The sequence below is a fragment of the Drosophila busckii genome, chromosome 2R, assembly GCF_011750605.1.
Source record: "Drosophila busckii strain San Diego stock center, stock number 13000-0081.31 chromosome 2R, ASM1175060v1, whole genome shotgun sequence".
Classification (NCBI taxonomy): domain Eukaryota; kingdom Metazoa; phylum Arthropoda; class Insecta; order Diptera; family Drosophilidae; genus Drosophila; species Drosophila busckii.
Window position 1 is genome coordinate 17,995,516 of NC_046605.1, and position 14,956 is coordinate 18,010,471.

A 14,956-nucleotide genomic window follows, 5' to 3' on the forward strand; every position below is an offset into this window, starting at 1 on the left:
AAAAGAAGAAAAAAGAACATAAAAAAGCAGAAAAAAATATATAAATTTACTTCAAAATTTACAGTGCTTGGCCAACCCAAACCTGATATTCTCATATTGTGATAGATTTTATTGAAAATTTTTAAGATGAAAAATAATATGCCTTTTTTGGTTGAAAAACAATAATATATATTTGTGAAATAAAGTCTTATTGCATGCATAAATATTTAAGCGAGCGTCTTCCGCTTGAAGACACACAAAATTAATGAAACCGAATGTAATTGTACATTTTTCAACATGTATGTATTTTGTACTTGATTGTATATTGTTGTATAAGCATCCGATGAGCTATGTTAAATTTAATAAAGTCGTCATTTTTTTAGAAAAACCATTTGTTATTTATTTCAAACTCTACGCTTTCTGATTAGCATTTCCACACGCTTCAGCGAGGCACTGTGACCACTAAAGTCAACTCAATTAATGCCTTTGCCAAAGATATTATCATTGTACTTGCCCATCAGATTGCTAAAAAAAAAAAAGTTATTTAAGCACTCGAATCATTGAATTTTGGCATCAAGACTTACCTGGCATGACATTGGACGTACCACCAACCGCCAGTGAAAACCTCCGCACAGTTCTGCGCATAGCTGTCATTATCTCGATCTCGTGCTGAAAACGGATAACCCACATGAGCTTTCAAAGAGTCTCCAGCGTCGCCGGAGTAGACACCCAAAGTGCTCAGCTTGTAATTATTTTGTTCATCATCGATGCCAAAATGGCTGTACTTTGCATATTTTGTCACTCCCTCGTTATTCTCCATAACGATGAGCAGCTCCTGATCTTTATTTTTGGTTAGAGCGTATAATTTGTCCAAGCCAATAAAGAATTCGCCATGTACGTTGCCAATGCCCTGCTTATAGTCCTGCCAGAACAAGTAGAAGTCCACGATGCCATCCTGAAGTCGCAGCACAACAGTCCAGCCTCCGCCCTGAGTATGCTCATCACAACTTGCAATAAATGGAGCTTCACTGTAGCTGGGCAACTGCAGCAGATAAACGCCACTTTGGCGACTCAAGGCTGTTGCTTCCGCGCAGCAGCTAGGATAATGTCTGGATGCCAAACTTGGGTCGCAATTGGATTTCAAATTGAGTTCTCTTAACAGCTCATTTTGTTTTTCCAGCTCAGCGCTAAGATACGTTAAACTTTGATTTTGAAAATATTCATAATTTTCTTGTTTGATGCTTACCGCAGCGATTTGATCTGCAGCTCCATGTACTCCCTGCTATTGTCTTTGATTTCAAAGTGTATTTCGCTTTTTGTGCCATATTTGACAGTTAGATTGCCCAAACGATCAAGATGTTGAACAGACTGCTCCTCACATTTTATTACTGAAATATTTAGTAATAATACGAATAAGCAGACTGGCTTAAAAAACATCATCAACCTAACAAATAATAGGCAAGACTAATTTACATGAGCAAATAACAAATCGCTTTTAAAAATAATCTATACTAACTGAAAAGGTTATCTACTTATGACCCCTGTACAATTAAAATTAATATATTAATGCAATTGACTTCTTTATTAATTTGAATAATAGCTAAGCATAAATATTTATTTTAAATTATTTTGCTAACCATAAGGATTATTCCTTTGATGAAACTTAACAGTTACATTGCTTCACATTAAGTCGGGGCCATTTTGAAGGCAGCGAAAATAAAATAATTTGGTGATTTAAATGAACAAGTTTTCTAATTTTTAATTACAAATAAAGGCAACCAAATAAGATCTACAATCTATGCATCTGAAATAGACTAACTTGGTTAAACTAGCTAATATTTTGTTTTTCTCGGAATTATTTATAATTATTACTCTGGAAACTTGTTCACTGCTTGTCTAATCGCCAACAGTTCAGGACTTGCTGTCCTCGCTTGCTGCCTTACCTGTCAGCCTCCCACACAGGTAACCTCCGATCATATGCGCTCGATATCTCTACGTTGTGGGCTGTTCTGGATGAACACGAGCATCGCTGAGAGAGAGCTCAATGCGCAACGATCTATGGGTGGGTGATTTTTTATTATGGCTGCTTTGCGCGGCTTAGCAAAAATAATTACCTGATTTAAGCACAATTGTTATCAGAGCATTTAAGTTACATAATTTTATCATTAAACAAAATCTTCTCAATGATACTGCACTTAGTTGTAAGATAAAATAGGAATTGTATTCCCTTTATTTATTAACTCAAACTGTTTTTTTTTTTTACTTTACTTTATTTTTTATTGTAGATTTGTCAAATAAATCTTTAAGAAAAAGTTAAACAAATATTTTATTTTATACTCTGCGCTTTCTAATTAACATTTCCACACGCTTCAATGAGGCATTGTGACCGCTAAAGAGAAGCCAGTTAATGCCTTTGCCATAGGTTTTATCATTGTACTTGCCCATCAGATTGATATGAAATATTGTTATAATGCTCTTAATGATTTAAGTGACATGTACATTTTACAACTCTTACCTAGTATGACATGCAGCGTACCACCAAGCGCCTGTATACATTTCAGCACAATTATCCTTATAAGAATCATTATCTCGATCACGTGTTGAAAACGGAATTCCCGCATGAGCTCTTAAAGAGTCTCCAGCATCTCCAGTGTAGATCCCCAGAATGCTCAGCTTGTAATTATTTTGCTCATTATCGATGGCAAAATGGCCGTAATTTGCGTATTTTGTTACTCCCTCGTTATTCTCCATAACGATGAGCAACTCCTGATCTTTATTTTTAGTTAAAGCGTATAATTTATCCAAGCCAATGAAATACTCGCCCTGGACGTTGCCAATGCCCTGCTTATAGTCCTGCCATAACAAGAAAAAGTCCACGCTGCCATCCTGACGTCGCAGCACAACGGTCCAGCCTCCGCCCTGAGTATGCTCATCACAGCTTGCAATAAATGGAGCGTCACTGTAGCTGGGCAACTGCAGTAGATAGGCGCCGCTTTTGCGACTGAAAGCAGTTGCCTCTTCACAACTGCTTGGATAATGTGTCGATGCAGTTTTAGAGTTGATGGTGGACGTTGAACTCAGCTCTCTTAAGAGTTCATTCTGTTTTTCCAGCTCACCACTAAGATACAATAAGCTTTGATTTTCTAAGTAACTATAATTTTCTTATTTGAGCCTTACCGCAGCGACTTGAGCTGCTGCTCTATGTACTCCCTGCAGTGATCCTTGATTTCAAAGTGTATTTCGCTTTTTGTGCCATGTTTGACAGTTAAATTGCCCAATCGATCAAGATGTTGAACAGACTGCTCCTCACATTTTAAGACTGCAATATTTAGTAATAAAAATACACAAAGAGATTTAAGAAACATCATCAACTGCACAAAGAATAAACAAGACTAATTTGCATAAGCGAACATTAAGTTGCTTTTAAAAATAATCTATGATTACTAACTGAAAAGGTTATCTCTTAACGATCCGGGCACAATTAATATTAATAAATGAATGAATTTGAATTCTTTATTGATTTGGATGCTAGTTAAGCGTAAATCTTTCTTTTAAATGATTTTGCTAATGAGTTCTATTTAATTAATATCTATAAGACGTATTATATATTCGATATAATTCGAAATAAATAACCAAATAAAATTGCTCAATTTTAAATTACAAGCTGTAAATTAGTGCAGATTATATATTGCTTTAAATTAAACAAAAACTAACAAATTTTCTAATTTCATGTTCTACGCTTTCTGATTAACATTTCCACACGCTTAAGCGAGGCGTTGTGTCCATTATATGTAAACCAATTTATTCCTTTGCCATATGTAGAATCATTATACTTTCCCATCAGATTGCTGCGAAAATATGAAAAGGTTTTTAATTCTTGTAAGCCACACTTTTCTCTAAATAGTAAACTTGCCTTTCATGACAATTTTCGTACCACCAGCCGCCCGTATAAGCTACAGCACAATTGTCTCCAGGATGAGCATCAGCATCTCGATCACGTGTAGTAAAATACATTCCCTCGTGTTTTCTTAAAGAGTCTCCAGCATCACCGGAGTAGGCACCCAAAGTCGTCAGCTTGTAGTTACTTCTTTCGTCACCAATGGCAAAATAATCGTATTTTGCATATTTATGCACTCCTTCGTTATTCTCCATAATAACGAGCAACTCCTGGTCTCCATTTTTAGTTAGGGCGTGGAGCTTGTCCAGACCTATAAAAAATTCGCCATGCGCATTGCCAATGCCTTGTTTAAAGTTCTGCCAATACAAGTAGAAGTCCACGCTGCCATCCTGACGTCGCAGCACAACGGTCCAGCCTCCCCCCTGTGTATGCTTATCACAGCTTGCAATAAATGGAGCTTCACTGTAGCTGGGCAACTGCAGCAGATAAACGCCGCTGTGGCTACTGAAAGCTGTCGCCTCTTCGCAGCTGCTTGGATAATGTGTTGATGCTGATTTAGGGTCGCAGTTAGATTTTGAATTAAGCTCTCTTAACAGTTCATTCTGTTTTTCAAACATTTGCTTCTGTTCTTGTAACATTTTGTCCAGTTCAGAACTACGATAAGCAAAACTTTGATTTAGGAACTAAACATAATTTAGTTGTATGAGGCTTACCGCAGCGATTTGATCTGCAGCTCCATATACTCCCTGCTATTGTCTTTGATTTCAAAGTGTATTTCGGTTTTTGTGCCATGTTTGACAGTTAGATTGCCCAATCGATCAAGATGTTGAACAGACTGCTCCTCACATTTTAAGACTGCAATATTTAGTAATATAAATACACAAAGATATTTAAGAAACATCATCAACTGCACAAAGAATAAACAAGACTAATTTACGTGAGCAAATAATAAGTCGCTTTTACAAATTATCTATACTAACTAGAAAGGTTATCTCCCGACGATTCGGGCACAATTTAAATAAACGAATTTGATTACTATATTGATTTGAATGATAGCTAAGCGTAAATATAGCTTTTTATATGATTTTGCTAAAGAATTATTTTAAATAAATACCCATAAAAAGGATAAAAAGTTGATTGAGCTTATCATGCTTTCACCTTAACTTGGGGTCTCTTAACTGAGGGGACCGTCAATGAAATAAATAAACAAATAAATTTACTCAATTTTAAATTACAAATGTAATTACAAAAAAATGTAAATATACGTGGCATAGACTAACTTCATTAATTTAGCTCATTTGGCTAATTTACGATACAATAAACTTATTGAGCTAGTTTAATTATTATCCAAGAGTTCAATAAAATATTTCTGAGTCTTCTTTTGCTGCACTTACAGAAGACTAACCATAAAACTTTTTTTTTTTAATTACATTTTAATATTAAGGGCGTAAGTATATACAAATTAACAAATTAATGAGATTCATGTTCTACGCTTTCTGATTAACATTTCCACACGCTTAAGCGAGGCGTTGTGTCCAGTATATGTAAACCAATTAATTCCTTTGCCATAAGTAGAATCGTTATAATTTCCCATCAGATTGCTGCGAAATTATGAAAAGGCTTTAATTCTTGTAGACCATATTTTTCTCTTAATAGTAAACTTGCCTATTATGACATTTTTCGTACCACCAGCCGCCCGTGTAAGCTACAGCACAATTGTCGCCAGGAAGAGCATCAACATCTCGATCACGTGTAGAAAAAGACATTCCTTCGTGACGTCTTAAGGAGTCTCCAGCATCGCCGGAGTACATACCCAAAGTCGTCAGCTTATAGTTACTCATTTCATCACCAATGGCAAAATAATCATATTTTGCGTATTTATGCACTCCTTCGCTATTCTCCATAATAACGAGCAACTCCTGGTCTCCATTATTAGTTAAGGCGTGGAGCTTGTCCAAACCTATAAAGAATTCGCCATGCGCATTGCCAATACCATGTTTAAAGTCCTGCCAATACAAGTAGAAGTCCACGCTGCCATCCTGACGTCGCAACACAACGGTCCAGCCACCGCCCTGAGTATGCTCATCACAACTTGCAATAAATGGAGCTACACTGTAGCCGGGCAACTGCAACAGATAAACACCGCTGCGACGACTCAAGGCTGTTGCCTCAGCACAGCTGCTTGGATATTGAGCTGATGCCAAAGTGAAATTGCTGTTTATCGTAGCCATTTGTTGTGTTAATTGTTGGTTTTGTTTTTCGAACATTTGGTTCAGTTCAGCTCTACGACGGAGGACTTTGTTTTAAGACATAGGAACAATTTGCTTATTTCTTGCTTACCGTAGAGCTATATGCTGCGACTCTATATACAATCTGCAGTGATCTTTGATTTCAAAGTGTATTTCACTTCTACTGCCATATTTAACAGTTAAATTGCCCAAGCGATCGAGATGTTGTACATCCTGATTTTCAGCTGTTAGCATAGATATATTTAAAAGTAAATAAATTAAAGCTGTTTTGAGACACATCATTAACGCAATAATAAATACACAAGACTAATTTGCAAGAGCATACAAAGAGCTATAAACAATGTTATATGAACTGATAAGGTTATCTTTTCATGACCTGAGCACATTTAGAAAGAAAACCCCCTCCTTGGCGTCTACCAAAGACTATAATCATCGCATGTGCTAAGACCAGACTACATATGCTTCAAATTCGTCAATCTATGTGCTGTAAAAAGGAAGAAGGACTATCTACAACCTTTATGGTCTACAATAAGCATGCTCAATTATCAAAAGAACAACAATAATACATCTAAACAATAATTTAACATTGTTACAGAATATGTATATATTCAAAATAATACAAAAATATCTAAATACCTAATGATTATCAACGAAGGTTAAATAACTTATATGTTTACTAAACAACACAATATTGCATCAAGCATTGTCGTGCTTTCCACTTGTTTCCACTGGCTTTATAAATGAGATGCAAATTGAACGCCGTTTCATGTTGCAGTCCCAGTGTGGCAGCGTGCTCCGTTAGCAGCGGATGCTGCACGGCTAGGGCGCGCTCATAGTATTCCGTAGCCAAGTGTAAAATGTTTGCCTGATGATAGATGCGTCCGATGTTGTAGTAAATCTCCTGCTGAGCAGCACATGTGTTTGGATCGTCTTTATCATAGCTGGTGCTGCTGCCGGAGCGTAGCTCCGCATAGCGTTGAGCAAAGGCCACAGCCTGAGCCACTGCTGCCGACTTGCGCAGCACCTTCTTTTGCAATCCCAGCTGATTGAAGACCACGGCAATGGAGAGCGCAACCAAAGCATGCGGCTGCTCATGCAAGATGGGCACATAGACGTTCAAAGCGTATTTATACGAGCTGCAGTTGAGATGATAGTGACCCAGGAAGAGGCGCATGGGCTGTGTGACATTTGGATGCCGTTGCAGCAAGCGTCGAATGTAGCGACAGTAGCGCACCTCATCGCCCTGCTGCACCATGAGCGACAGCAAATTCCATAGATTAATATGCTCTGGCCGCTTGGCAATCAATTCTCTTAGATAGGAAAAGCCAATGGTGCAGTCCTGATTAAAGTAGCAGGCGAGTATCATAATGCGCTCAATCTCATAATGATAGTAGGTGAACCGTTTGGTGGTAACCATGGCAAAGCACATGCGCTCGATGGCGGCATGCATGCCACCACGAGTGAAAGCCGTGCGTAGCAGCTCCAGAAACAATTCGAACTCGTCCTTGATGGTTAGATCTGACGATTCGGTTGTGGCAGCCGCTTTGCTAGTTTCCTATAAAAAAAAACAAATATATCAACAATTTATCTAACAATAAATGTTTGTTAGTTGAGTTTGTACCTGCGCCTCCTGCTCGCTTTGACCCGCCGCCAAATTTCTCATTTGCATAATGGACTTCAGACCGTCCGTATTGTAGGCGCCGCCGCCATTGGCCGCCGTTAGCATCTCCTCGCGATTCTTTAGCTGAATGGAGTGTCGGCTAAGCAGCACATAGCCCACATCAATGAACTCCTCAATGCGTCCAATCTGCTGCAGCATTATGCAGCGCTCGTAAAGCAATCGAGCATGCAATGGCTGGCCTTCGCTTTCGCCAAACTGCTCCAGCGCTTTGACCGCCTCCTCATGCCTGCCCTGCTGCTTAAGCAGCGCAGAGAGCGTGAACTTGGCCTCGGAGCAGTAGGGCGCCAGTTGCACCACCTTCTGATAGCTCTGGATGGCCTCATTTGTGCGATTCAACTGACGCAGGCACTCGGCCTGGCGCAGCCAAACAAAGGCTGGACACTCAAAGGTGTCGGCATCAGTAATAGGACGCATTAGGGCTATGGCCTCTGCATACTTATGTTCCTGCATTAGAGCCTCGGTAATGTCCATATAGAGCTCAATGCGTTCGACGCTGGGCGTGATGTGCTCCTGAATATTTTGCACGAGGTAGCCCAACAAATGATGCGCATGCATGTTGATGAGACTGACGCAGAGCTTGGCGCGCAGCTCTGGCACATAGTCGTCGGGTATGTTGCAAAAGTAGATCAGCTCCAGGCTCTCGTCTTGTTCCGTTTCCAGCTCCAGCTGTGTGCGCTCACGCAGGCAACTCAACACCTTATCGAACTGTTTGTTGAGTATGAGCAGCTCCAAATAAATGTTGAGATCCTCAACCGTGAAGCGTTCGCCGCATACGTTGTATGCACCGGACATGGCCTCCAGTGCAATGCTATGCTTCTCAAGCACATGGAAGTACCGCGTCACACACTTGGCCGTGCTGAGGCATAAGCTCCATTCGCTGGCAGGCATCAGCGGCAGCATTTTTAGATATGTAAACATCGCTGCATTGGTCTCGCCCATGCGCTCCAGCAGCTGCGCCTTCCGCAGGCGCAGGAAGTAATCTTTATGCAGCACCTTGATGGCTTTGGTGTAGCAGACACGTGCGCGTGCCAAATTACCTTGTTGCACCAACAAATCGGAAATACGCAGCCACATGTCTCTATCTTGTGGATTAAGATGCGCTGCTATTGTCGAAAAATGCAGAAACTTGACTTCATCGCGGTTCTCGTAGATCTCCGCCAGCGTGTAGAAGGGCTCGCTGGCTAAAGGATTCTGTCGTATAATCTCCATGCAGATGCGCTCGGCTGTGTCGTAGCGTCCATAGACAAACGACAAATTTGCCTCGCCCATTAGGCCCAACAAGGCTGCGCTCAGCTGACTACGGCGACCCAAGTGGCCGCCTCCTCCCATACCACCGCCGCTGTTAGCTGCTGGTTCAGCGCGACCAGCTGCGGACGTCTCTGCGCTTGTCTTTGGCGCTGCAGTTTGTTTAGCTGCTGCTGCTGCAGCTGCAGCACTGGTGGAGACTACTGGGGCATCATCCTTTATTACTATAACTGCTTTATCCGTTGCCTTGCCGTTTTCCTCTTCGTCATTATTACCATCATCATCATCGTCATCGTCCTCATCGCCAGGCTCGAGCTTTGTGCAAAAATCGGGAAACTCCAAGCACTGCACATCCTCCACATATCGTCTAATCAACGCACTTTCTTCCTCTTTGTCAGTATCATCAATAGTCTCCCCCGTGGTTGCCGGCTGTTGATTAGCATCCTCAATATTACAGTCTATGATCTCCACAACTCGCAGCGGCTCCGTTTCTTCAAACTGCGCTAATTCATTTTCTGGTACATCGTTGCTGTCAATCTCCTCAATGAGCACCTCATCCGAATCGCTGCTGGTGTTTTTTGAATCTCGACTCATCTTTGCCAGCTTAATCCAATCACGCAATTAAAAACAATAATTATACATCTTACAATTGTTTTGAAGTTAGATCAGATTATATTCAATGGAGCGGGTTATTCAAAAGAACTAATGAGCCATGTGAACATGAACATTAAAATATCGAGCTATAGCAGCAAGTTATCGATTCAAGTGTCCTATCGATTTTATTATCAACGAAGCATTTTTTGAACATTGAGTTTTAGCACCAATATAACGTTTAATTCTGCAATAGAATTCAGTAAAAGGACAAATTATTTTTAATACATTTGTTATCTACTTATTAAACATATATCATACAAATCGTGTACATTGTACAATCTATAAAAAATAAAATAATGAATGTGTAAGCACAACAAACAAACTGAATATCATTTAAAACATATATCAGATTACTACTGCTCTACAACAGTGCTATGATGATAAACATGCAACTTGTATGCATAAACGGACACACATTTTTGTATGCTGATCGCCAGAGGCTCATACGGATGAAAAATGAACGCGCATAGCTCCCGTGGAGCCATGGCGGTGTGTGCTCGGCGTGCCTTTATGTTGAGACGAAACTTGACAAGGTTTGTCTCGCGGTCTCTGAACACAATGGGCTCTGTGGAGCAGACCTTTGGCCGTTCCAGTGGCGAAACAAATCTTTCTTCATAGCTAAATACATTAAAATTGAGGTACGGTGAGGTCGAGAAACTTTGTGTGCTAACAGGCACGCTGGGATTAAATCGCATTGCCGACTGACGCACGAAAGGCACCGGTTTGTTGTACTGTTGCTGCATAAGATAAAGTATGGGCGATGTTGGAGCATCACCGGTTTGCAGAGACCGAGCATTGCACAGTTTGTCGTAGAAGTGGAGCACAATTTGTAGGAGCTCAACTGAATCATCTTGATATACGCCAATGACATCCTCGCTATCCATACGGTAAAACACATATAGACGACGTGGCGGTGTTGGCTCTCCAGTCGTCAATGAGATGGGCAAATCGATGTCCAACGGCCGCTTCTCATATCTCAGCAGTAACAGATTATTGTCTACTAGCTGCATTTTTTCAATAATCATGTTTTCCATCTGCAAGTGGATAACTCAATATATTTGTAATTAACTGCTTTCGTATTTATACGTACGAATTCAAAGTTTTTATAAAACTCCTGATAACCGCTAACGCGGTCTGGACTGTCTGGCTGTATTTGGCGATACAGAAAACTTAATGCGCGTTGCTTAATATGCGTTATGGGTAACAAGGTGTTTACGTCAAATTCTACTCTATCCGTGGTGGGATTAAACACACAATCCCTTGGCCGTGGTCCAATATCCTGCTCCTGTTTGACGAGGCGTCCATTAACTAGTTCGTATATATACATAGTTTGCCGCAATCTAGACAGTATAACAATGGTGTTCCCATAGACGGAGACACCGTGATTATGTGACAGGCAAATGACATCCTGGGGCAACTCTACCTCGTCGGTAACAATACCATTTTGCAAATCAACAACAAAGAATATGTAAGAGAACGGATCCAGTTTATCAAATAGATCCGGAAAGCGCTCATAGTCAGCTAAAGGCAATGTAAAACCAAAAGCTACACACATGCCGGCGAGCAGTACATAGCGTCCATCCTCAAAAAATATGCTGAATTCGCGATGCAAATAGTAGCGCGAGAGCTTGCCCTGACATAGACGCAGCACGTACTTGGTTTTAAATAAACACTCAAAAATTTTAGACCTTGGCAAATTTATATCCTTGTCACTGAGGTTTTCGGCACTGGCTACGCAGGCCTCGTCTAATAGTTTACCAACTCCCGCTGCTCCAATGCCATTGTAAGCATACACTGCAAGGGAAATCTGTTATTAATAATTATAACAAAATGTCATCTGCCAACAAACCTATGCATGAACGCTGATCATGTGAAAATGCTAACAATTTGCTGCCGTCAGGTGTAAATTTGCGCAGGTAAACGGGTGGTATTATGATTCCAACAGTAAGTCGAGGTGTAACGGCTGTAAACACCGGGCGCTCAAATACTAGTGGAGCACTTTGACTAATTTTGTATGTGTAGCCCGATTCTCGATTTTGCAGCATATGCACAATGTTCTGACTTTGCAGGCGTTGATTAAAAGCAAGTTTATCCAAATCCATTTCAAAATATTGTGAATGTAAACAGCTGTATTAGGGATGGGTGAATTGCAAATCAAATATTCAATGCAAAGTCGATGATTCGTGCCTAGCTGCGATTATTATCGGTATAAACACAGTGCTGTCTAACGGCTGCAGACCCTTAACGGTAAAAACATTTGGATTGGCTATATTTTGTTCTTGGAATTGTGTTTCCCGCGTATAATTCGGTGCGTTTCCAAGAAAAGTTAAGTATTTATTACGTCAGGAATGAAAGCATCTACATATGTATGCAATAAGTGGGCTCGGTAAAGTTTGGTTTTTAAGACCCAAGCGTTTAAATAACTTGAATTAATTGTTTGCAGATCGATTTGAAACTACAATCATATGTTCGTACATAAACCACAATGATTGCATATCGGGAGTGTCAGAAGGAAGAGCTTAAATTGAATGCAGTTATGCGTATACTCAAGGTATATAGTAGTGATGAATCCGATACCGATTCTGAAGATGAAGAGGCTGAGCGACAGAAAAGGTAAGCGTGCTTATATGAGCTAAAGCAAACAAGTAAACAAAGTTTTGCAGGTTGCTCAAAATTATGCGGAATCTGCCGCACTATGAGCCCTCGCAGACAATACTGAACGCGGAACAGGCAGAGTTTGACAATGAAAGCCTTACCATAAACGACGCAAAATTTGAGACATATCTGCAAACAAAGCGCTTGGGCGCTGATAATGTGTGCTCGGTGCTAGCAAAGCTGCTTAGCATTGAAGATGTGTCCACCATGCAATTGTATGCGCAGTTAATGCAGTCGGATGTGCATATTAATAAGATGGGCAGATTTGTCTATAGCTTCCAGCTGAGTGCAACGCAAGTCAATCCCGAAGAGGTGCTGGCGCCCTTTCTCGATGATGTGGTGTTAATATCTCAAGAAAGTTTAATAGCATCACCACTACCCAAACAGGCTGTCCTGGCATTGCTGCCACACAAGCACGAAGCTCTGCCTATAAAGGATCCATTGTGTCGTTATATTGCCAGTGTGGATCAGGTAACACGCAATCGCATACAGTTCAAATTCAAACGCGGCGCCTGGCCTGGTGATGAGGCACTCAAGAAAAGCTTCTACGTGATCTTGCGCTCACGGCGCACGCCTTTTCGCTTTATGTATCGCGCAATGCATTTGCTTCAGGAGAGCCCCGAGCTGCGTTCTTATTTGTTTCCCAGCAAAGACCAACAGAGCAGCTACACATCAAGGATATTACCTGCTGTTGAATTGTTCAACAAGAGCATTTCAAATAATTTGGAGCAGTTGCAGGCAGTGCAGCAGCTGGTGCATGGCCCTAGCAGCCAGGCGCCCTACATAGTGTTTGGACCACCCGGCACCGGCAAGACCACTACCATTGTCGAGGCCATATTACAGTTGCGACTTCAGCAACCTCGAAGTCGCATTCTTGTTACCGCCGGTTCAAACTCAGCCTGCGATACCATTGCCTTAAGAATATGCAACTATTTTGATACTAATGAGCGCCTGCAGGCGCATTTCGCAGCTCAGGCTTTGCAGTCACCCTTGATCACGCAAGATGTGCGTCAAGATCAGCAGCTTATGCGTCTTTTTTCCCGCTCCATTTACGCAAAAGGCATAAGCTCGGTGCCGAAGCTACTCTTGGAACATTCCAATTGCGCCAAAGGGGGCTATGATCATCTGCGCGTCGACAAGCTAAGACAGTATGGCATCATAGTGGCCACATTGTGCACAGTGGGACGTTTGGTCACCGATAATTTGGGTAAATTTAATTTTTTTACCCATGTCTTTATTGATGAGGCGGGTGCCTCCACCGAGCCCGAGTCGCTCATTGGCATTATGGGCATTAAACAACATAATGCCTGCCATGTCATACTTTCCGGCGATCACAAGCAACTAGGCGCTGTTATTAAGAACAATCGCTGCGCTACACTGGGATTGAACCATTCGCTTATGGAGCGACTGCTGCGCAGTGAATTGTATGCATTGGATGAGAATGGCAATTACGATGTCAGGCTGCAGACGCGACTGCGTCGCAACTATAGATCGCATCCAGAAATTGTTGGACTTTACAACCATCTGTATTATAATGGGGAGCTTATAGCTGAAGCGCCACCAGAGCAAGTTAATCTGGCAGCCAACTGGCCCTTGTTGCCCAACACCAAGTTTCCAATAATATTTCAGGCCACACATGGGGTGACCAAACGTGAAAAAGACTCTACTAGCTCCTACAACGCCCTGGAGGCCCAAGTTCTTTGCTGGTATGTCAAGCGTTTGCTGCAAGGTGGACTGGGCGGCGGCATTAGCGTTAGTCAGCAAGATATTGGCGTGGTAGCGCCTTATGTAGCACAATGCAAGCTTATCAATGAGATGTTGCGCCAACAAGGCTACAGCCAAGTGGAAGTGGGCAGCGTGGAGAACTATCAGGGACGGGAGAAGACCATAATAATAGCTACTCTGGTGCGCTCGTTTGCCAGCATGGGCTTTATGCGTAATCCACGTCGGATCAATGTGTTGCTGTCGCGCGCCAAGTCCTTGATGATACTGATTGGTAATCCTGTAACGTTGCGCTATCATCGTGACATTAATTTCATTATAAACGAGTGCAAATTGCATGGCAACTACTTGTTTAAAAAGAAGCCTGGTGGTCTGCGACCAAACTTCCTGAGTGATGTCATTCTGGACGAAGAGGAGATTGTATTTGATGATGAATTGGAGAAGGATTTGCCTTGGTATTGTAAAATGCCGCAGGATATAAATAATCATGGTAAGATTAAGCTTTACGCTGAAGATTTGCTTGTTTCTTCTGATAGTGATTCTACTTGGAATTGAATCAACGGTTAGATCGTACTGCAAACTAATTACAAATATGTAAACTATAACAAGACATTATTACACAATTAGTTCGTTAAGTTCAAAACGTGAATTATATTATTTTTTGTAAGCTTGTAAAAATGTTGGTTGCTGCTGCAATCGAATATATAAAATATCCTATGTCCTATACCCACATCACAAGTAGATAATGGAATATTTGTTAAGTGCCTGTCGAAAAGATAAGAAGAAAAACAATAAACATAAGTTGAATTAAGTGATTTCTTAAAAATGTATACTTAGTAAGATCGAAATGACTTTTATGTTTGTTTTTAATTT

The 14,956-nt window shown here is 41.0% G+C and overlaps 5 protein-coding genes across 7 annotated transcripts; 1 reads left to right on the plus strand and 4 right to left on the minus strand.

Annotated features, from left to right (window-relative positions):
* Positions 1-16: 16 nt before the first annotated feature.
* Positions 17-4,789, minus strand: LOC108597008 (ryncolin-1). Of its 3 annotated transcripts, XM_017983285.1 has the most exons (5): positions 3,157-3,343; positions 2,495-3,097; positions 1,226-1,367; positions 564-1,166; positions 17-504 (listed from the first exon to the last, which is right to left on the minus strand). In XM_017983285.1, exons 2-5 carry the CDS (start codon positions 2,598-2,600, stop codon positions 453-455), a joined length of 903 nt encoding a protein of 300 aa, XP_017838774.1. In that variant the 5' UTR covers positions 2,601-3,097; positions 3,157-3,343; the 3' UTR covers positions 17-452. The 3 variants fall into 3 exon arrangements, with proteins under 3 accessions (XP_017838774.1, XP_017838776.1, XP_017838775.1); XM_017983287.1 differs by lacking the exons at positions 2,495-3,097; positions 3,157-3,343 and adding an exon at positions 1,923-1,961; XM_017983286.1 differs by lacking the exons at positions 1,226-1,367; positions 2,495-3,097; positions 3,157-3,343 and adding an exon at positions 4,591-4,789.
* A 737-nt stretch (positions 4,790-5,526) lies between these two features.
* Positions 5,527-6,108, minus strand: LOC108594696 (ryncolin-1). The gene has a single exon (XM_017979837.1). It carries the CDS (start codon positions 6,106-6,108, stop codon positions 5,527-5,529), a length of 582 nt encoding a protein of 193 aa, XP_017835326.1.
* LOC108597775 (general transcription factor 3C polypeptide 3) lies at positions 5,549-9,725 on the minus strand. The gene is made up of 4 exons (XM_017984490.1): positions 7,748-9,725; positions 6,763-7,681; positions 6,218-6,350; positions 5,549-6,160 (listed from the first exon to the last, which is right to left on the minus strand). Exons 1-2 carry the CDS (start codon positions 9,644-9,646, stop codon positions 6,803-6,805), a joined length of 2,778 nt encoding a protein of 925 aa, XP_017839979.1. The 5' UTR covers positions 9,647-9,725; the 3' UTR covers positions 5,549-6,160; positions 6,218-6,350; positions 6,763-6,802.
* A 249-nt stretch (positions 9,726-9,974) lies between these two features.
* LOC108595498 (DET1 homolog) lies at positions 9,975-11,837 on the minus strand. Its single transcript, XM_017980750.1, has 3 exons — positions 11,556-11,837; positions 10,797-11,500; positions 9,975-10,740 (listed from the first exon to the last, which is right to left on the minus strand). The coding sequence occupies exons 1-3, from the start codon at positions 11,806-11,808 to the stop codon at positions 10,060-10,062; spliced, it is 1,638 nt and encodes a 545-aa protein (XP_017836239.1). The 5' UTR covers positions 11,809-11,837; the 3' UTR covers positions 9,975-10,059.
* A 545-nt stretch (positions 11,838-12,382) lies between these two features.
* Positions 12,383-14,638, plus strand: LOC108594698 (putative helicase mov-10-B.2). The gene has a single exon (XM_017979838.1). The coding sequence runs from the start codon at positions 12,383-12,385 to the stop codon at positions 14,636-14,638; it is 2,256 nt and encodes a 751-aa protein (XP_017835327.1).
* Positions 14,639-14,956: the final 318 nt, after the last annotated feature.